The sequence below is a fragment of the Paralichthys olivaceus genome, chromosome 2 (genome assembly GCF_024713975.1).
Source record: "Paralichthys olivaceus isolate ysfri-2021 chromosome 2, ASM2471397v2, whole genome shotgun sequence".
Taxonomy (NCBI): Eukaryota; Metazoa; Chordata; class Actinopteri; order Pleuronectiformes; family Paralichthyidae; genus Paralichthys; species Paralichthys olivaceus.
The window spans coordinates 19,934,262-19,955,576 of record NC_091094.1 but is presented as its reverse complement, the minus strand read 5'-3'; the positions used below and the strand labels follow the sequence as shown (position 1 = coordinate 19,955,576).

At 40.7% G+C, this 21,315-nt stretch overlaps 4 protein-coding genes and 2 non-coding genes across 10 annotated transcripts in view; 1 reads left to right on the top strand and 5 right to left on the bottom strand.

Annotated features, from left to right (window-relative positions):
• Positions 1-21,315, bottom strand: part of cast (calpastatin) — a 208,286-nt gene that overhangs the window by 165,801 nt on the left and 21,170 nt on the right. The gene's annotated exons all lie outside the window — the stretch shown is intronic.
• nop56 (NOP56 ribonucleoprotein homolog) lies at positions 2,278-7,976 on the bottom strand. The gene is made up of 12 exons (XM_020086745.2): positions 7,840-7,976; positions 7,064-7,153; positions 6,863-6,977; positions 6,211-6,375; positions 5,831-6,029; positions 5,262-5,449; positions 4,829-4,980; positions 4,527-4,627; positions 3,718-3,866; positions 3,365-3,486; positions 3,031-3,138; positions 2,278-2,792 (listed from the first exon to the last, which is right to left on the bottom strand). Exons 1-12 carry the CDS (start codon positions 7,840-7,842, stop codon positions 2,460-2,462), a joined length of 1,725 nt encoding a protein of 574 aa, XP_019942304.2. The 5' UTR covers positions 7,843-7,976; the 3' UTR covers positions 2,278-2,459.
• LOC138406073 (small nucleolar RNA SNORD57) lies at positions 3,232-3,298 on the bottom strand. Its single transcript, XR_011239737.1, has one exon. It is a non-coding gene; the product is annotated as a small nucleolar RNA SNORD57 (small nucleolar RNA).
• On the bottom strand, positions 5,066-5,185 carry LOC138406077 (small nucleolar RNA SNORA26). Its single transcript, XR_011239741.1, has one exon. It is a non-coding gene; the product is annotated as a small nucleolar RNA SNORA26 (small nucleolar RNA).
• mlnl (motilin-like) lies at positions 7,026-12,494 on the top strand. Of its 2 annotated transcripts, XM_069510954.1 has the most exons (6): positions 7,026-7,162; positions 10,113-10,298; positions 10,906-11,036; positions 11,921-12,022; positions 12,122-12,221; positions 12,389-12,494. In XM_069510954.1, the coding sequence occupies exons 3-6, from the start codon at positions 10,917-10,919 to the stop codon at positions 12,394-12,396; spliced, it is 330 nt and encodes a 109-aa protein (XP_069367055.1). In that variant the 5' UTR covers positions 7,026-7,162; positions 10,113-10,298; positions 10,906-10,916; the 3' UTR covers positions 12,397-12,494. The 2 variants fall into 2 exon arrangements, with proteins under 2 accessions (XP_069367055.1, XP_069367058.1); XM_069510957.1 differs by lacking the exon at positions 7,026-7,162 and having other exon boundaries at positions 10,292-10,429.
• On the bottom strand, positions 13,251-20,871 carry LOC109629195 (retinol dehydrogenase 12). Its single transcript, XM_020086746.2, has 6 exons — positions 20,547-20,871; positions 17,482-17,721; positions 15,994-16,083; positions 15,676-15,864; positions 15,100-15,209; positions 13,251-13,830 (listed from the first exon to the last, which is right to left on the bottom strand). The coding sequence occupies exons 1-6, from the start codon at positions 20,701-20,703 to the stop codon at positions 13,651-13,653; spliced, it is 966 nt and encodes a 321-aa protein (XP_019942305.1). The 5' UTR covers positions 20,704-20,871; the 3' UTR covers positions 13,251-13,650.

Genomic DNA, 21,315 nt, shown 5'->3' with positions numbered 1-21,315 from the left:
GAAATTTCATTCACATACATGTGTCTGATAGTACAGGGTAACAGTCAGGGTTACAAGTACATGAACAAATGGTGTATGTTACCATGTTTACATGGACAGCAACTTACCAACTACTGAATATTCTGAATGGGATATTTTACTTGTTGATGTTCACTTGAGTCACTAATAGAATATTCCATTCATATTCCTGTTTACATGTTGCAGAGTCTGATTATGACTCATGCCAACATTATGTCCTACTGCTTGTTTACACTCTAACACAGCAAGTGTCATCAAGCAGTTGGTAACTGTTGTATGTTGATGTATATATATAATGTGTTTAAGATGTATACATGTCTACATGATGTCACTACGGTCAGAATAATCATGCTTATTCTAGTATGACCTTACTCAGATGATCAGAAAATACTGATTACATAGCAGTGTTTAATCCAAGCTGTTGTCTTAATTGGGTTAATAACAGAATATTGGGGTCAGTGTAAACAGTTATGGACCACAGCAGCATTGGGCTTGAAAATACACAATGTATGAACTCTAAATACCAGTGGACAAGTTAGGAAGGTCCAGAAACAGTAAAACTTAAAGGTTCAGTGTGTGGAATTTAGTGACATCTGGTGGTGAAGTGTCATGTTGCAGCTGAATACCCTTTATCTCACCCTCCTTTTCCAAACATGACAGAACCTGTGGTAGTCTTCAGTTGTCATAAAAACTCAAAAGATGTTTAGTTTGTCCAGTCTGGACTACTGTAAAAAACCTGGCTGCGTCTGTGGAGAGGAAGGGCTCGTTCTAGGGCAAAGAATAAAACTCCTTGTACAATTTAGATGAAATACACAAGTGAAAACATCACTAAAGGATTATTTTATATTCAATTTCTGCCAATAGATCCCTTTCACCTAAATCTTACCTCCACTAAGCATTTCTGGCTGCCGAGCTTTAAACTGTCTGTTGGGGCCAGAAAGCTGAGTAGTTCTGATAATGTCAGTGGCAAAGGTCAACTGACAGTATCTTGAGCTGGTTAGTAATATTTATTGTCTGTGAAAATGAACCCATGGCAATGCTTCAGTATCACTTTATACTCTGCCGCATCATTGATAACCTATTTACATTTGTGTCATGACTATTATTATCTCATTCTCGTCATTTCATCTTTTTGTATTTCATAGTTTTTGTACCATCTCTCACAACTTTGACTCATGGATATAAAGAACTTTCAGCACCTCTGGAAACCAACCTGGCTTTTGACAAATAATTAAGCCTGGGAAGAGCTTCTTCAGTGATGCTCTTACATAATAATTCCACTCAAGTATTCTAGTACTGAAGGTCTCATTTGATAACTTTCCCGTCATAGCAATCTAGTATCGCATTTCTGATCCATGTTACGTACACAGAGTACATCTCGGTCCAGCAGAACTTGATTGTCACCCCACCAATATCCATCTTTAATGAAAACTATTTTTTTTCCCTTTTGGAAGAAGTGGTAAACTTTTCCTGGATATATATTTTCAGAGATCTAAAGCTGTGAACGTTGCAAGGAACCTCTAACATGGTGCATCATTAAAGATATTAAGGTGCACCTCTCACAGTAACACATTTTGTTGGACAATATTTTGTCCCAGAAATGTGATTTGTCATAATTTTATACCACTGAGATTATAGTATTATCATGCATGTTCAGCCTTTCAAAGAGCAATGAACCTAATTCTAAAAAAGATTCAGTCTGCCATTTGAATTACAATAACAATTATTAAAATAGCCTGAATAATTAAGATAAAATCCACACTATCAAAATAAAGTCTTTTACACCATTAACACAAGATGCAGTTGGATACAAACTAAACATTTGGCACAATTTACATTAACATGATGGGATGGTTAGGATTTAGATGAGCCTTTATTGAATCAGGTTAGTATTCCAGCATTTCCTCTAAGAGTGTGTATACACTTACATATACTTATTTTATTTGTGATGACCATTTTGAGCATAAATCTTATGGAGTGAGGACATTGTGGCCAGTCTGTACTTTCTCAAAGGTTTGTCTGCAGAGTTGGACTTGTGTAAACTGTGTGGCCAACATTCAGTGGAAACACACATTGGCTACCAGAGTTGAGAGAACAGCTGATAGAACTGCTGATACACTAATCCAAGTAGATCATGTGAAAAGATCAGTGACCATTTGTTAAAAAAATGTTAGAGAATTTTTAGAACTGAACTACAGAATCAGTGATGGTGTAGGTGCTGAAAATGACCTTCGACAGATGAGATGTTGTGACAAAAAGTTGAACTGATCATTTATTTACAGAAATACAAGTAAATATTATTGACTTTAAAGGCACAGTTACAAGCATAGCCTTCTTTCTTGTGGTTATGAGACGACGCTGTGGACAAACTACCTTCTGAAGGAGTAAAATGAATTAAAAAACTGTACAAAAAATAAAGATTTAGTCTTTGCCCATATTCTCTACTCGTCTGCCTCCTTTTTCTTCTTTTTCTTCTTCTTCTCAGACACAGGTGTTTCTGGGATCTCTTCTGCTGGGGCTGTTTCCTCGGTTTCAGTCTTTCGCTTCTTTTTCTTCTTTGATGGAGTCTCCGTGTCCTCCGCTGTGTTATCTGTGACCGCTGCTTCTCCTGCCTCCTCGGCCTCCCCCTTTCGTTTCTTCTTCTTTTTGGCTGGAGTTTCTTCTGCTCCGTTCTCTGCAGCAGGAGCTTCCTCGGCTTCCACCTCCATCTCCTCGGCTGCTTGCTTCTTCTTTTTCTTCTTAACTACGGTGGCGTCTGCGTCTCCGTTCTCCACCTGCAGAGGGCAAGAGAAGATAGTTAGAAAAGGGGAAGTTGCCATTTTTATTACAAAACACCAACATTAAATAATGCTTTTCAATGTCTGACTCACTTCAGTGATCAGGTCCATTGTTTGGGGCCTGTCAATGGTTCGGAGTCAGGCTGATGTAGCATGTGGTACACTGAGACAGGACCATGTGGGTCAAATCTCAAATCAAGACATGCGTTGCCACAAATTAAAAACGAAGGCTTACCTCAGCTTCACCATTGGTGTCAAGTTCTTGCAACTTCTTCTCACGCTTCTTGCGTTTCTTTTCCTTTTTGTCTAGTTTACGCTTCATCTCAGCTGCAACATCAGTGGCCTTCGATGAGGTGGAAAAGAAAAGAAAATCTTTTAACAATGGAAGTGCAGACAGATAACCCGTGTTTTTTATTTTTTTACAGAAGGTAAAGCTGTGTCAGGCTCATTAAATCAGTATTACCCTCACAGTCATGTCAGGAAGAGACTTTTCATCAATCACAGCATAGACAGACTAAGAATGGATCATAAGAGAATTTGAATAACCATAGTAAGTGATCTGAGCTCACCTCTTTCACTGCCTCTTTCATGACATCCACATTTTTCCGTGGCACGTCGCCCGTCTCATAGAAAGACAGTCGCTCTTCCACCTGTTCACGCAGCCGGTCACCAAACACACTTGTTGGTACCTCTGAAATACAAGTAAAATAACAGAAAATAAAAATCCAACAAATCCAGTTTAGGTTCAGTATAAACTCAGTGTTCTAACAAAATGTGGCTTTGCTCAGGGAAAAAAGCTTCTCAACATCAACCCAAGGGATGAATACTGTTGACGAAAAATATGAGCATCACAGCAATTTCACCACATGAATTTTGTGCTGAAGCTGAAACACTATTATTCTGCAAACGTCCCGTCACTCACCAGAGAAACAATCGATGCGTGAGGCGATGGTGCATTTGTTCGCCAGGTATCTGGAGATGCGACCTTTGTTCTTGGCGGCAGCACGTCCGATAAAGGTTGAGTGGAAGATGAGGCCGTACTTGGGAGTGTTGCCACGTGTCTTTAGAGCTCTGTGCAAAAATACAACTCCTTTCACATTCAGGTTGAAGTTATAGAAACAGAACTTATTATCCAATAGTAGTGACATGAATGCAAAACTATTTTAAGTTTAAAATTTTACATGCACTGAGTTAATGAAAACTCAAAACTCTAACAATGACTTAACAGCACCACCTTGTGGAGAAGCTACCAAATGTTACAAGCCAGGTCCACAAGGGGCTCTGCATCTCACACAACTAATAGGTCATCACACACACTTGTGGCATTTAAGTGCACATAAAAACATGGGGATTATGATACATGTCTAAATAAAATATATGGCTATAAACTATGGCTATACATCAGGTTAACTGTAATACTAAGTGCCTCAAAGGACAAAAGTCTATGATCATGTGTATTGGCGTTGAAGAAACATTAATATTACAACCAACACCTCATCACATTAAGTAATTAAAAATAAATTATAGACAATATGAGCTCTAAGAAGCTTTTTCAATCTGCTACCTCAGTGCTGTGAGTGGCTGCTCAGACTGTGGGGGTGCAATAGGGAGAGAGGGATCACTCCGGAGAAGACTAGAGTTGTCTGCTCCGGTCACCCGGCTCTGCTCCAGCCCAGCCCTGCCATCACTGCAACCACTTGTTTCCCCAGCAGGGAGGGGGCGCCCCAGTACCTGAACAGGGCCTTCTCTGCTCCCAGGATCTGCACGGTGGAGGCCGGGTACTTGGCCAGGTTGGTCAGACTGCCGGCATGGGAGATCAGACGAGCTCCCACCTAAAGGAAACAGACCGTCTCAGTGATTAAAATATCATAAGAATAGATTTTTTTAATGAGAACTGATACAATTTCATTAAAGGACCATCAGCACCGGATATATGGTTCAACACAAAGGTTCAGTGGATTGACAGATTTTGGTATAACATCATTGGTCCCATGAGTAATGCTAGAACAAACTGGACTAAAACTTCTACTCACCACTTCTCCAATTAAGGCTGCCAGGTTTGGAGCCACTTGGCTCATCTTAGAACGCAGGTATTCCTGCAGCTCCAGTCGATAGGCAGCCAGAGACACCACACGATTAGAAAACCTCTCTATGTTGATCAGGTCGATGGGAGAGATGTCCATACCTGGAGGCAACAGGAGAAACAACTGGTCAGTGACATGTTGCGACTAATAGGTACATTTCTATAAATGGTTATTAAAACAAAGTGTGGATGTTTCTCCCGACAGGATCCGCAGTGAGGAATTGTTCCTTCACTACAGGTTTATGAGAGAGCTAATTTGCCCCCCTGTGTTAGACACCAAGGACAATTGTTAATCCAGGGTGGGCAAAAAAGGGGCAGGGTGTGACATCTTAAACACTTAGATAACTACAGTAAAGCATTAAGTAAGAATATTTCATGCTAACCCATGGATGAGCGTGATGCCTCCAGGATGGCCTGAGCCTTGGCACCGTCCATCACCACCTCCTCCAGGCCCTCCAGACTCTCCTCCGACAGCTCCTTCCTGTTTCCGATGAGCTGAGTCAGGCGGCAATACATAGAGTTGTCTGGCACGATCCTGATCAGCTCTGGGAAGTGGTAACCGTACCATTCACTGTAGACAGAAGGAAGAGGTTGTTACACCTGGGAAGTCATCGTCTTAAACGGGCAGTAAAAACTATACTATACAACATAAAGCCCCAGCATGTTTGGTCACCCCTGAACCACAATGGAGGTGTCACCCAAAGGATTTGCATTGTGAGATTAATATCCCTCCTGTTTCTATACAGCCAGCACTCTAGGGGGCACCACCTGTGGTAAGCACTAGGAGGCTGCATGGTACAGATGAATGCTTTGAACGAAAACTAAAAGAATTTAGAAAAAAGGTATGTAAGACTACCTCAAGCATTCTATGGGACTGGCATGTTAATCTATTAACATCCAAAACTGCACAGACAGGCACTGTTGTGTAGAGGCTTGATGCAGGGAAACCTACCGGACACGCATGGAGAAAGTGTTGATATCTTTGTCCAACTGATCCAACAGAGCAATCGACTGGATGATCATGTTGTCGACCCTGTTCACATTGAACTTGACCTTAGCTCTAGAGTAGCTGTGGCCGAGACCCAGCTGTGCTTTGGAGGCAGCCAAGCCCGTCAGACCCTTCACTAGTGAGTGGAAGTGCATACGTAAACCTGACAGGAGACACAACAGATAGAAGGGTTTGTTGGCATTATGTGGAATAGGAGAACAACAGCGTGTGATCAGTGGCTGTTCAGATTTTCAGTATGAACCCTCATGAGTTTCAGGATCAGAAGATCACATCACAACAGGCCACGATGGGGCAAGTTGTTCATGGGTGAATCAGCACCTCACCTCTGGTTATCTCAGCCACCACACCACTGGTCTGGATGGAAATGCTGAACTCTTCTTGTAAAGCGGCTCCGATTTTGGCATCTGAAACACCCAACACGGCTTTCTTCTTCCCAGACAGGGACAGATTAGTTTCCAGGAACAACTTCAGGTCGGCATGAACCACACCTGCGGGTGACAGACAGGATGTTCTTTTATTTCTGTGTACTCATGAGATGTGCATGTGATTCCACAGCAACACCATTTGAAGGCAGTGGTGCTCATGTACCCAATAATGCAGCCAGACCCGTTTACTTCAACTACTAGCAACTAACTAGCTATCATGCAACTTGGGGAAAAGGCAGATTAAACGTGTATCGAAAGCAATAGATGGAAAAACACTTTTATGCTGGGGTAAATTTAATGTATCACAATTATTAAATTTGATAACACAATATGCTCAACATAAGATGTATACAGCTAATCAAAGTTCTCTGTTACAGACTGATCAGCATTTTGAACCACGCCATTTTATATTGAAATGTTTTCCTCAGATGTTCAGGGTTGATAATAAGCGTCAGCACTTTGACTCAGTGGATTGACAGATTTGAAAACATCATTACAGCTGAGGAAAATAAACAGTAGGGTCAGTTGCTAGAAGAAAAATCAAACACACCTTCAGAGATGGCGTTAATGTTCTCCAGGGCAGTCTGGGCGGACTTGAAGGGGAAGAATGCAGCCAGGCTCACCATGCTGTTGAACTTCCCGAGATTCAGCACGCTCTCCTCCACCTGAAACACACGGCCACGTCAGCCCCATTTGAATAATCTAACTGATTCCGCACAGCAGCGCGTGTAGAGGAGACCAGAGGACCCACCTGAGGCAGCAGCATGCCGATCTCCTCCACCTCTTTGACGGCGAACAGCGCGTAGCCCGCCGCATGCTCGAACAGCACGTGTAACAACACCTGAAAGAGGTAAAATACATTTTAAATCCATGCAGCTAACGATCGATAACACTGAATACCCAAAAAAACAAGGGTAACCCGTTTGTCAAAACTTCATGTTCGATGCTACGTGTTTAGCAGCCTCCACGTGGTGATCGCTAAGGCACGAGTTAGCATCTTTTTAGTTGCAAAGTGGAGGCTGGTGTTGTCTGGATAAAGTATAAAACACTCAAATACTATTTCGGATTCCAGTATAGTGACCTAAATGTGTTGCCATAACTTTAACACGCAACCACGTGGTAGTCTTGCTGAACCCACGTGTTGACCTGGGCCCGCGTGTGAAGTTGCTTAAAGCTAACTTGTGCTAGTAGCCGAGCTAACATTAGCTTGACGCATACTGTCGCTAACACGCGTTCTGGGCTAAAAAATACAAATGTCTGCATGTAACCTGTATGAATGGAAGTAACGCTTTCGGTGTTGGGTCTGTGCAGCGTCAGTTCTGACAGCAGTTCACACGAAAGTAGCACAGTTAGCATCATGGGCGGCTAACTGCGGCACTCATGCTGAGAGGCCTTCGGCTGAACGGCGGTAAACACATTAAAACTGCTTTTTCTAGCCTTGAGCCGTGTGCGGCTTCAGAGAGCCGTGTGACACAGCTGCTCAGTGAGTCCACACATGGAGCTGCGCTGGTGTTCGTGAGTTCTTACCATGATCAGTGGCTCTCTGCGGCAGCGCGTGGCCGCTCTGCTGCTCCTCTGCAGGGAAAAGACGGCGTCGACTCTTTTCAGCCAAACCTAACCTGACTCAAACACCGCGAGATCAGCTGAACACCGCGAGATCACAGCGAGGGCCCCCACCTGCTGGATACATACGTGAAAATTATGCTTTCATGATTCTGTGCATCCACGCTGGTCTTTTCACAAGGTCCCACCATCATCGTCGCTCAGTCTATTTTCATTATCCATTTTATTTCTATTATATCCCCCTTTCTACTTATTTTCGAGTTTGGATACAGATCTATCCTTTTTATTTCTTGTACCTATTTTAATCTTATCATTTCTTTCACACTGCTCTTTTTAATCTTGTATTTTTTTATAATCTTGGAAATTGTTTTAAATTGCACTTCTTATTTTTTATTTTGTATCTATTTGTTTTTTTTAATGTCCTTAAAAATAAATACATTTGCCTCGCCTTATTGCCTCCACCGAAGTGGTTATGTTTTCCCTCCAGTCTTTGTTCATTGGTTTGTTAAAAACCCATTAGATTATCATGTGCATACAGGAATATTTTTGATCACTTTCTGCAACATTGTTTTGCAGCATTTTCACCTTTTCCCAAAGGAATTCTGCCTCTTTGTCCAAATCCTCCCCAAATTGAATGAGTTCATTTTTGGCCTATGTCTCATCATTCCATTAAATTTCCTGGAAATAATAAACCAACAAACAGACATGAGTGAAAACATTAAGTCCTTGGCAGAGGTAATAAATAGAAATATATCAGTATTAGAACAAGCACCCCTGTGATTTTAATTAGATATGAGACATTTTATGATTTTGGATGTAATATTGAGTCTGGACCACGTAAATAACATGTCATTAATGACATTATAAAGCCTTATATAGTCTTATTATAAAGTCCAGCTCAGGGTCACAGTTGTCTGTGTCTGTAGATGCTGATTTTATCCAGCATAGGGTCAGATAACAAGTAATATCTCTTTATCTATACACATGAGTTACATAACTATGATAATAGAGGTATATGCAATTCATACCCTATTCAAAATGGATACTGAAGTTCTAAAGGACAGGGATTCCAGGGATTTAACAACGCATTATAAAAGACCTAACATTAGGTGATGGAAAAATGCAACAAGAGCTTGTCGTCAGTGTGGCAGTGTTATGATGAAGTGTTACAGAGGAAGCTACACACTATAAATACAATAAAACCACATAAAGCAGCTACAATACTGAAAATTGTCCACTTCAGCTGAGTATTCTGACGACAAACCCAACCTGCAATAACATGTCACCACTTGGCAGGAAAAAGAGTGTCATATTTGGGGGAGAAATATCATTAAAGTTCTCAAGTCATGACGGTTTCTAAGGAACGAGTGCATGTGGCTCTGTTTGTGCACAAGTAAATTACTGGTGGGTCATAAACATCACATTGTGTGGGATAGTAGTTTAGTTTCTGAGAATTTATGACCGACCTCTTTGGGCAGATTGTCTCCTTGCTGCTACACACACACATGCACACATGCATGCACACACATGCACACACTCACGCACATAACCTCAGCTTAAAACTTTACCTTAACCTTAAAATATACTTTTGAGGGCTGGCGTTTTGTCCCCATAAGGAAGACAAGTCCCCATAATGTGAAGTGTCCACTGTTTCACAAGTGAAAAAAAAGCACAGATTAAACTTTGCTGCTCATTTTCAGAGTTTAGATCAAGTTAATTTGCAGTTTTAACTTCGTATTAAGTTGTTTGAAGGTCAAATAACTGAAAATATATTTGTTTGCTGCCATGTGTGATAAAAGGAATTTGAATGAAGAGTGATTTCTCATATTCACAATACAATATAAATTAAAAACAAATTGTTGCATTTATATGGCTTATGGCTTATTACATGTAGCACTTTGTAGTTTGGCTTTTTTGAAGCAAATTGTATTTACTTGATTCTGGTTCTTCTAGGTTTTATACCCTCATGGTTGAAAGCACTTATTGTAAGTCGCTTTGGATAAAAGCGTCAGCTAAATGAAATGTAATCTAATATCACACCACAGTTATCCAGCACGTGTAGGGCATTGCATTGTGTTGTTCCCTAAAGCCCCCCTAATAATACGGCAGACACCGCAGGGGTTTCTCCATCAATGTGTCATTTTGTCCGTCCTGCCACAGGCCCACATACATACACAGTGGTGAGCTTAGTGCCCTAATAAAAAAGCCAGATTCCTGAGTAATATGTGTGTCTCTAGGAGTGTGGAGAGTGCTGGATGGAGCCTGGTGAGGAGCGGATGTGAGGCAGGATAGTAAAAAGCTTAGGGATCAGGAGAGGACTTGATATAAAGGCTGGCTGGGACAAGCTGACACTCACATTGGTGGAGCTCTGCTCATCTTAAAGCACACTTCCCCCAAGTGACTGACCAGCGCTGACACAGCAAGTGAGTAACAAACAGCTCCTTCATGTTCTCTGTCTCTCAGACCTTAAAAACCCTCTGTTGCTCCTGTCTTTCTCCCCGTCCACGTCCTGCCTTCATTCTTTAACACGAGTGCACAGAGCTGTGTTGCTGTTGTAAGTATGGCTGGTTCACTCCGGCATCTTATCTCTCTTGTCAGTGGAGCAGTTTGTTTGTTACTTCCATGCATCTCTCCCTAACTCCCCCCACTGCTTTCTTTCCCCTATCTGCTGCCTATTTGTCAACCTCTCCCTTGCATAATGACACATATGTTCGCCTGTGTCCTTCTGAACTCCATTTTTTCTGTTTCTGGCGTGCGTGCGCGCGCACACACACACACACACACACACACACACACTGCACCTCATGTAAAAAACTGTATGTTTGACCTATTTTGACTGCCACCTCTTTCCCACGGCTAAAAAAACCATTCCCTAATTTCTGTAAGCGACCTGCCCTCAGTGCCACTCACCCCTGCTCATGTGGAAACACTGACTTTACTGTACATCTGCATGAACCCATACTGTTCTGCAGCACCTGTATACCCATGTACAGTATGTGTATACGTGTGTGTATGTGTGCGTGCGTCCAGGACAGAGCAGAATGAGCATGCGTGGAGCAGTGGCTGGTTGCTTGGTGCTGGCGTGCCTGGTGGCACTGCTGGCCGAGAGGACAGAGGGACACATCACCTTCTTCAGCCCAAAGGAGATGAAGCAGATGAGGGTAAAGATAAACCAAGAAATTTGAAAATCTCATGTTATGTTAAATTATGCTGTGCATTTTCACTCTTCAAAATCAATATTCAATTTGGCAAGAAAAGAATAGTCATATTAATAGATGTTTGAAATATTTTTTTTTGCAGCCCCGAACCTGCGCAACGATTAAATGCTAGTGCATGATGTCTTTTAAGTGGAATCATATTAATACTGAATACTTTATTTATCTCACATTATTTTGTCCTGTGGTGCCACTGGATGAGCATTCATTTGATTATACAGAGTGATTTTGCATTTGCTGCGTATAATTTAAAATGATGAGCTTACTCATTGATTGGTGAATCCAAAGATTGTTACTCAGCAGATATTTTGATGATTAATCATAAATAATCTTTCAATCATAAATACCCATCAACTTTTTATTTATTTTTTCGACATGTGCAACAGTAAATTGATTATATTTTAGGTTTTGGTTTGTTGGCCTATAATCACAAAATACACAAATTGAGTTGCAGCAGGCAGTATCACTACTTTTGCTTCTATGACTTTAATCAACCTTTCGTACAAAACTAACTGGCAGATTAGTAAATATTTAAAATCACCTTTGGCTGGTAATAACAGTATAATAAGTATAAGCCACTTTTTTAAAAGGCAGCATTATTTTGTCCTCGTTATCCAACAGGAAAGAAGGAATGACACATTTATAGTAAGAGTTGTCATTAATTCTGCAATGTAATGTTTTAGTTTGGATGATAAAGTTACAAAACTCAAGAGGAGGAGGTCGCTGCAGTGTCACATCAGGATAAGAGGCTGATAAACTGTCTGTGGATCTTCATATTTGGAGGCTGTAAAATCCCTATTACTGTTTTCTCCTACTATCTTGTGCTGCAGGATAGAGAGGGTGCAAAGGACTTGGGGCCTCGGTCGGAGGATGGTCAGTTTGAACAAGTCACTGTGCAACAGCTTCCTCAGGTGGAACATGGTGGAAATCCTGTGAGTGCACATTACCTTCACAGCTGATGACCCTGCTGGATTCCAATGTCCTGCTGTCATTAAATGCCGGCCACTTACAGCTCTCTTGTGTGTGCTCAGGATAAAACAGTGGAAATCGCCATCCATCTGTCACCCAAACAGCTGGATCATGTGGCCCCGCTGCTCGAAGAATATATCGAGGAAATATTTGAGGAGAAAGGTACAAGAATTTGATTGGTGCATGACACAGTGGTGTGACACTTTTGTTGAAGATCCCATACCGTGTCCTTGTAACTACTTTTATTATCAACAGACTCACAAGTGATAGTTATTTGATTTAAAAAAACCTCTCTGTAAACGTGATGTTCTCTCACTATCTCTCTGCAGCCAAGTAGCGAGGCAGACGACACCGGAGGACGAATGCACTAAATGCTCACATATTTTATTGTATTTTAATGAATCAACCAATAAAGGGAAGTTATCATATCACTAATGCGAGACTCTGATGTAATTTCTAATTCCTAAGAAGTTTGTCTGTCTGTTTCCCAATTTTCTGGTACTCTTCACTACATATATCGGAAATATCTGTGCTTTCTACTCCAGAAAATCAATCAGCAACTCTTGATGATGATTGATTTCTTTTCTTGCCAGTTTCCTGGTTACATCTTCTCCAGTGTCAGGACTCTTCTTTGTTTTATATGACAGTAACCTAAACATCTTTGGGTTGCAACCTCGTTTTATGGAATAAACAATTCATCAATTCACCAAGAGAGCATTAAGTTTACATGTTCACATGAGTTCTTATATTTTTTAAAGTAATCAATGATGAGAGGGGAATAATCTGATCGAATTGGCGTCAGGCAGGTAACATTAGACCCCGCCTCCAAACAGGATTCAGAAGAGACGGAGACACAGTCATAGTAGAAAAGTTGAAGTGGTACTTTTATGTTTACTTTTACTTTTTACATTCCTGTGTAATTATTTGTACTTTTACTTGGGTAAAATGTTTGAGTACTTCCTTCACCACTGAGAGCAGGTAACAACAAAGGTGGGAAACCGACTGGAACAGGAAGTTCATCCAGAGCGGCCGTATGAGGAAGATAATCCTCCCAATATAAAACAGGAAATAATGAAATGGTCAAAGGGGCAGAATATGACAAAGTGATTAACCACATTTGACATGTTGTTCACACCAAGCCACATTTTAGGAAATGTTTCTTCTCTTTGATGAACAGAAAGCACAGAGTGGTCATAATCAGGTGACATTTATTAAAGATCTTTGTATAAGAATATTAATAAGAATATCCAATAATTGCATTTGAGTAACCAACCCAAACTCTAACATTCATTTGCACTTCCCTTAAAAAATGATGTCCCTGCAAATGACCGATGGAAATGTATACAGAAAGCTCTTTGCCCACATAATAATGGTAATAACTTGATTTGTATAGCACTTATCTAAACAAGGTTACAATGTACCTTACACAAAAGAAAAAACATTGCAAAATGAGAAATGAATTACATAAAAAAGGTCAAGACCTTAAATTTATAGGGACCCAACAGTTCCCACAAAGAGTAGCACTTTGGCGACTGTGGAGACTTTTCCTGGTGACTTTTCTGTCATCGAGCTGCCATTTGCCTGAATAGTCTCAGAGCTTTGATGTCAGTCTCTCACATATCTCAAAGTCTTTGACCGCCAGGGCAGCGTCTTGTGCTAAAGCCGAGGGTAGAACCAGAGAGCAGTCGCAGTCAAAATACTTCCCAGTTATCCCCTTGGTATCCTCCGCCACTGCGCAGTAGATAGAGCTGACTGCCCCCTCTTCTGGAGACTGGGAGAGAGGAAGGGTGGTGGAGACGAAATGTGAGATAACAGTCAAAAGAAACTTGCAGTTTTATATCTCTGCAATCTGCGCTGGTAGAAAAAGACCTGTTGTTGACCACATCACAGAGCAACATCAGAAACTCTGAGAAAAAACACTCCTGTCCGGTAAAGGATCCCAAATGTGACACACACACACACACACACACACACACACACGTTTGTACTTCTGTCTTAGTGAGGACACTCATTGACATAACACATTACCTAACTCATGTGAAGGCAGGAGTGAGTGAAAGAGAGGTAGAGAGATGAGTCCGGGAAGTCTGAATGAATCCCATGCAGCTGTAATGTGAAGACAGCGGCTCAGAGGACGTCAGCTGAGTTTGTTAGCATAACTGGCTGAGTATCTGACTATTCCCTTTAGTAAAGTGCCAAGAATTAGGACATTAAAGCTAATAACATTAAACTATGTTCAAACAAGATAAACACACCACAGGAAGCCTGCGTAACTTTCCTGAAGCATTTGGCATTACTGGAACAATGCCTGCTGCCTGCCCTAACTTCTAAATTTAGTTTCATGATGAGTGTTTTGTGAAACATGTGGGAACACTTCAACTCCAGTTTTCCTGTGTTTTCCATTGCAGGAGCTGGTTTGCACATTGAACTCTGCCAGCCAGAGCTTAACATTAACATTTGGTCTATTTCAACTGGTGCAAAATAGGACACAATGTTTACTCTCTCAAACAGGCCACATGTTTTTAATGGTGTATATCAAAATACTGAACTCCCCTGTTTGTCAAGGAGTGATTATTGTTTCCCTGATAAGGGAACAGCAGGTCTGTGTCACCAGTCTCACTAGTTTCAGATGGAGAATTGGGCTCGGACATTCTTTCAGTTTGCCTTTCACACATATACTACAAAACAGGAGATTATCTGCTTACAACAGCAACACATTCCCTGCAGGATTCACATGAGGGGTGGTGCAGCAGGCAGAGACAGGATGTAACAAATTAAGTCTGCAGCTTGATTAGCTAGATAAGAAATACATTTTTGCATAAGTCTTGTGTTAGAAACTTATTAACCCCCACACTCGCAAGTGGTGAATCCTGCAGATGATCTGCTGTGTTCTCACATCGGCTCCTCCAGAGTTTTTTCTAGGGAGCCAGGTGGAGAAAATCTGCAGAAATTCCGGAGTAGCTACTGAGGCTGACATCTGGTGAGCAAGTTCAGCATACCTCGCTAAATCAGAGTGATCTTCACAAAGAACAAAACTCACCTTGAAAAAGAAAAATCCAATGAGCCTGAACATGAAGCGGATCATAAACGGATAGTGTCTCAAAACCTCTGTCATGACAATACCAGGGTGAACGGAGTTTGCAGTGACACCTAAATGCACATAGACACACAGAGACATATAGACTCACATTATTAAACTCAGAGGGATAGAGAGTGGTAGAGAGAAACAGTAAGCGAGTCTCTGAACGCAGAGTTTACACACGTAGATTGCTTTTGGTATTTTCATGACTTAGAAGAGGAAAATCAATTTCAGCTGCAGTATTTTGCTAAAAGCTGGAGGCCCTGAGCAGACTCACATGTGGTCTTCATGAATTTGGAAGTTCAAAAGTTTTTAAAATTTCTCTGAAAACATGTGCTGTGTATCAGTTAGTGGAAACACGACACCCAAAGTTTTATTCCTAAACTTATACTTGTAACTATACATTTGAATCTAAATGGACAATATAATTTTCAGATCATTATCCATTCATTGTCATTGCTTCTCGTTTGATGAAAAAAACTTGCATGAGCTACATTAATATAGTTAATATTGAAATAACTTGATTGCAGCACCTACCTGTCCCCTCTAACCTGCGAGCTAGTTCGTTGGTACAGAGGATATTGTGCAGCTTCGTGTGGTTGTAGACTGAGTCCATGTAATACTTGAGGTTCTCGCCATGAAAATGAGAGAAGTCCACTACACCCTGCTTATGGTTGACTGAGCTGAGGGTGACGATACGTGCCGGAGCCGAGCGCTTCATCAGATCTGGGATGTAAAGGAAATACGCACATGGAGACAAAATGGAAGGCGTAGTCTTTTATGCAGCTGTCTATAATCAACATTTCAAATTCATTAAAATCCTTGTTTTAAGAAATAGAGACCACAAAGTCTTACCCAGCAGCAGGTTGGTGAGAAGGAACGGCCCCAGGTGGTTGGTGGCAAAAGACATTTCAAAACCATCCTTGGTTATCTGCCTGGGTAAACCTTGTTGTTGATGGGGGAAAATAGATAAAGAGTAAACAAAAAATATATATCTATATGTTGGTGCACACATCTTTTTTTCAGTTTAGAGAACAAATATTAACTCAATCCTTTGAGGCATATTCTAAATAAACAGGATAAGTCCACAGACACAAAGGTCAACATGGAGCTTTGTTTATGTCGAAGTAGACATTTAAAGACTTAAAATTCCTGTTATGGTTTAGTCAGATTGGCTACTGTAGGTAACAAGAGCTATTTTTGACTACATTGACAAGAATATATGAGATTCCTTTTTCCGTCATTTCAAAGTTGCACAAATCCCAACAACAGAAATGGTTGTAAAAGACGAGAGAAACGTATACATCGCTTTTATTGACTGTCACCATGAATGATATAATGTGTGTTATGTGTCCTTTGTAACTTTTATTTCACTTTTATGCACCAACGGGGGAGTAGCAGCCTTAGTGTTGTTGTACTTTGTATCACACAGTGACAATAAATGCTTTCTATGCTCTTCTATTCTACACACCAGCACACAAGGGAAAGTCAGGTTAAGGTTGAGATCGATAGTCATATAAGAAAGTAAACACAGAAACTCTTTACAGATAGTATTACATATGGACAGTAGCTGCAGGAGTAGTGAATTTTTCAAAATGGAAAATGAGGGAGAAATGTGTATGTTAATGTTGAATGCAAAACAATGATAAACAAACCCAAAATCTGACGTTGCAGTAACAATGCCAATAAAGACAGAATAATGTTCTGTATATTAATGGCAGTATTTGATGTTAGACTACACTACAGGCATTAATTGTGCATATGCATCAGGGGTGTGGAAGTAACCTTAAGGGGATAGTTAACTAAAAAATAGGATTCACCCATATCTACCCAACTCAAAGAAACGCTTTTCAAAATTTTTTTTTATTAATTTTAAATGTGGTTCTCAGTTTTGCTCCATTTTCACTGAGAATTTTGGATAAAAATCTACCCATCACTATGCCGATGAAATGGTGGTTGAAGTGTGTTTGAGTCCACAAAACACGTATGGAGTTTCTAAGGTCAACAGTGTTGCAGCCAAATCCAATATTGAAGTAAATGGTGACCACTTCTTCAACGTGAAAAACAAAAGAAGAAACTGCAAAAGTGTTTTTTGTGACTCAAACACTTCACTTACTCCTCCATCGGCATAGTGGTGAGAAGATAATGAGTGAATTTTATTATCTGGGTGAACTATCCCTTTAAATGCTGTTAGGAAACAGTTTGCTGGTGCAGAAGCCACTTTTCAATAGATTGTTTTAATTGCTGAATTACTGTGGGGCAGATGGGCAATTACTGACTGAATAATTTCTTTGTCTTGTACTTTCACAATGCAGCTATAAGATAAATGTCTGCATGTATCACCTGATACACCGGCATTGTTGACAAGGATGTGCAGAGCTTTCTCCTCCTTGACAATCCTTTGAGCAAACTCCCTGACAGAGTCCAGAGAAGACAGGTCAACCAGACGCAGGTGGACGTCGGGGTTTCCCGTTTTCTCCCGGATTTCGTTCATTGCTCCCATCCCCCGGGCCTCGCTGCGACAGGCGAGAATGACACGGGCTCCACGTCGTGCAAAGTCCATGGCAATGAACTTCCCTATCCCTAAGAGAGAGAAACAGAAAAAAAAAATTAAACAAGCAACCTCTCTCTCTCGACATAAACCCATATAGGCTGCTTGAGGAAGTTTTGCCTTAAATTAGAACATCTTTACTAAATATGATCAATCTGTCTTTATTAACAGACATATGTACGACAGTCCTTTAAGGTGAGATTTGAAAATGTCTCTGAGCAGATAGTTGGTTCAAACAGAGTAGAACACAACCTGTTATGCTTTATACATTTATTTACCTGGGATAAATGTCAAGATTTATAATAATTAGAAAATAGTCTAAAATTCATTTTAAAAAAGCAGAGAAAAAATTCCTGATTCACTGTTTCATTGAATTAAGGTGAACTTTCTGTGGAGTCTGGCTTTTTATGTATACATGTATGTGTGTGTGTTTGTGAGCATGTGTGTATGAATGAGACAAGAGAGAAAGAAAACAAGTGTGCATGGTATTTTATCTAACAAAAAGTCCCGACAAAAATATAATCACATCTACGACCTTGATCGGATGATACAGTTGCAAAACATTTCACAAACTGGTTTGTGCAGTTGGGACGAATAGTGATAGACCATTATCACTGAAAGATCACCAGATCATTTCCAATGGTAAAATAGAATTTACTTAGAAAACAGAAGATATAGACATGACAAAAGAATGTTTGTGACAAATGTGAATGGATTCCTCGATGGCGTTCAAGAGGTATCACCTTCACAAGGAGAAATAGTTACTGTGTGAGGTTACCGTGACCTTGACCTTTGACCACCAAAATCTGATCAGATCATCCCTGAGTCCAAATCGACTCAAATTTGAGGACATTCCCTCAACCTGAAAACACATTGCCTCCACACTGGCTGTCGTCAGTAGAATCAGCAGTGTAGGAAATGAGAGAGGGAAATGTTTGTGCGGATGTGAGTGCATGGAAACTGAGAACCAACACAACATAACCCAGCAGCTGCTCACAGGGAAGGAGTGAGAGAATGACAGCCAGAACATTATACCCCAGAAACACTTGGCCCAGGTGTTACCAGCTGGCACAGAAGACCCCTGCCCACCCACCCACTCATCCGACATCCAAAATATAGGTAGCCAGAAACAGGATGACAGGAATAAGTGCAGGGATCCACACAGGATGGGAATGGACATGTGTAAGCTAACTACATTAATATTAATTTCATCAGCTTCATTAGGCAAATTCCAACTGGCTCTCCTGGATGTAGACATTTTCTAATCTAAAATAAAATATAGTATTATAAGTACTGTGTCTTGGCTGAATGCTTGATCCCATATGACTTGAGGGGGAGGCAGGGTTTTTTGTGAACCTACACAAATTTGTTCAGTGAATGTATAAAGGGTGTCCCAGATGGCCACACACTGAACACACTGGAAATTGATTATAACTGTTTCAACAGGGACTTCTCCTTGTTCTTCTCTTTGTATAAGGTCAAAGTGTCGTATGGTCATACTGCTACAACAACCTCCCCCTTCACTGTGTGCGCAGACGGACATTAGCCAGTTTTGTGCAAGGTGTAACCTTGATGATTAGATAAACACGTTCTGTATTTATTGATAGAGAAGGACATGAAGAGAGGACCCAAGTTATTCTAACGAAACAGAAACCCACAGTTGGTTTCCTCTACTCACCAGTTCTTGCTGTTTCTTGGTTAATGCTAAACAGCTGCTAAACACATCACATCCAAAAAGTTAAAATCCATGTTTAAGGTCCAAACAAAAATATTGAGTAACTGAGCCTTTGTTCATTTATAGGTCTAGGACTAAGGACTGGATGAATGTTCAGGTTCAGAGTTAAGCAGCAGACGCAGTGGTGTGGAGAAGAACCTGAGAAACTGCAGGTGAATGATTTCTAACTTTAATAACTTTTTGGTAGTGTCTGAGCTGTTACACCGTGATGTTATATTGATGGCTCATGCATTTTGGCTTTATTCTTCTGTTATGAACTTTTTGGAGGATGAAAAAGATGTGACTCACATGCAGTGGCCTTCACAGTCACCAGATGTGAACTCAACTGAATACATATGGGAGATTTTAGACTCATGTGTTAGACAGCGCTCTCCACCACCATCATTGAAACACCACATGAGGGAATATCTTGAGGAAGAATGCTGTTAAATCCCTCCAGCAGAGATACAGAGACTTGTGGGATCAATGCAAACTGAAGCTGTTCTGGTGGCTCTGTGGCCGGTCAGCATCTTACTAAAATGTTGGTCTTTACTTGAACTTGTTATGTGCTTCTGTGCTCCTCTACTTTCACGATGTACATTGCTTTGCTTTTTCAAATCAACATATAAACACACTGAGCTGCATTTTTATATAATGGTGCTGTAAGAAAGTTGAATAAGTAAATGATATATATATGTTCATTTGAGAGGTCAGAGTGAGCAACATCTTGTTTGGTAGGATTCCTCCTTTCTTCCTCCAGATTAAAGAATGTGGCATCAGAGTGTCAGTGGCATATGGGCATGCAGTCTAATCTTACAAATCTAACAGTGCAAACTCCACATCACAAAAAATACAATAGGAATTTAGTACAAAAATATCACTCTACACGCTGTATTCAATAATATATTTAGTATGGAAGTAAAAGGTGTGTCTAAGAAAAAGACTACATCCACTTTTACTGATATTTTCAGTCATATCTGTTTTTAATTTAACAAAACTACTATTCACACAGCAACAGGAGGAAAGAGACAACTTTATCCACTACACCTACAACATGTACAGGCTGTGACAGCCAGAGGAGCTCGGTTATTCTCCTGCAGGATATGACCGTGAGAATGAAGAGCGGTGTCCCATACAACCAACCTGTATTGGCTCCTGTCACTATAGTCGTCTTCCCTCTGAGGTGCACGGTGCAGGCCAGTGGATCCCAGCGCCCTCTCCGCTGAATGCGCACGACCAGCGCCAGCAGCACCGTGGAGATGGCCCACAGAGGGTGACAGAGAATATCGAGCAAAACCATTTCACTATCTGAGCTGAGAGCGTCTGACCCCGAGAACCGAGAGAGCAGCTCCTGAAGTGCGTCCTCTCAAAGTAGGTGTGACTACTGAGTAGGTATGCCCCTCCCGGTCGTGGAGCTGTGATTCAAACTGTTCCAGTCCGAGGGGAATGCGTCACTGAAAGGCAAAGGTCATATACAGCATTGTAGACCTCATCACTGCTCGGGACATCTGGTTATTATTATCAGATGAAATCAACAGCATAAAAACTTCTCACAGAGAGAAGGATTTTGTCAATCTCCGACAGACTCCACCACATTATCTAACATGAAAACCCATTTACCGTCGTCTTGATAAATAATTCAATTAACTTCATATGCAAAATTTCTCATAATTCAGGGTGGACTCTGGGCATTTTGAAATGAAATAGTTTTGAACACAAGGTGTTACCAATGAGTATCTGCACTGACAATTAAATACATGTTTTAAAATAATGTTGTTAAATTCTGAATATTTCTAAACAATTTACAATATTTATTTAGAAAAATATTTTCAAACAATTTTAGAAGATTCGTGAATGCAAAAAAGCAGGCCACATGTTTTACTGATGCCTTAGAATAATTTGAAACCCCTTG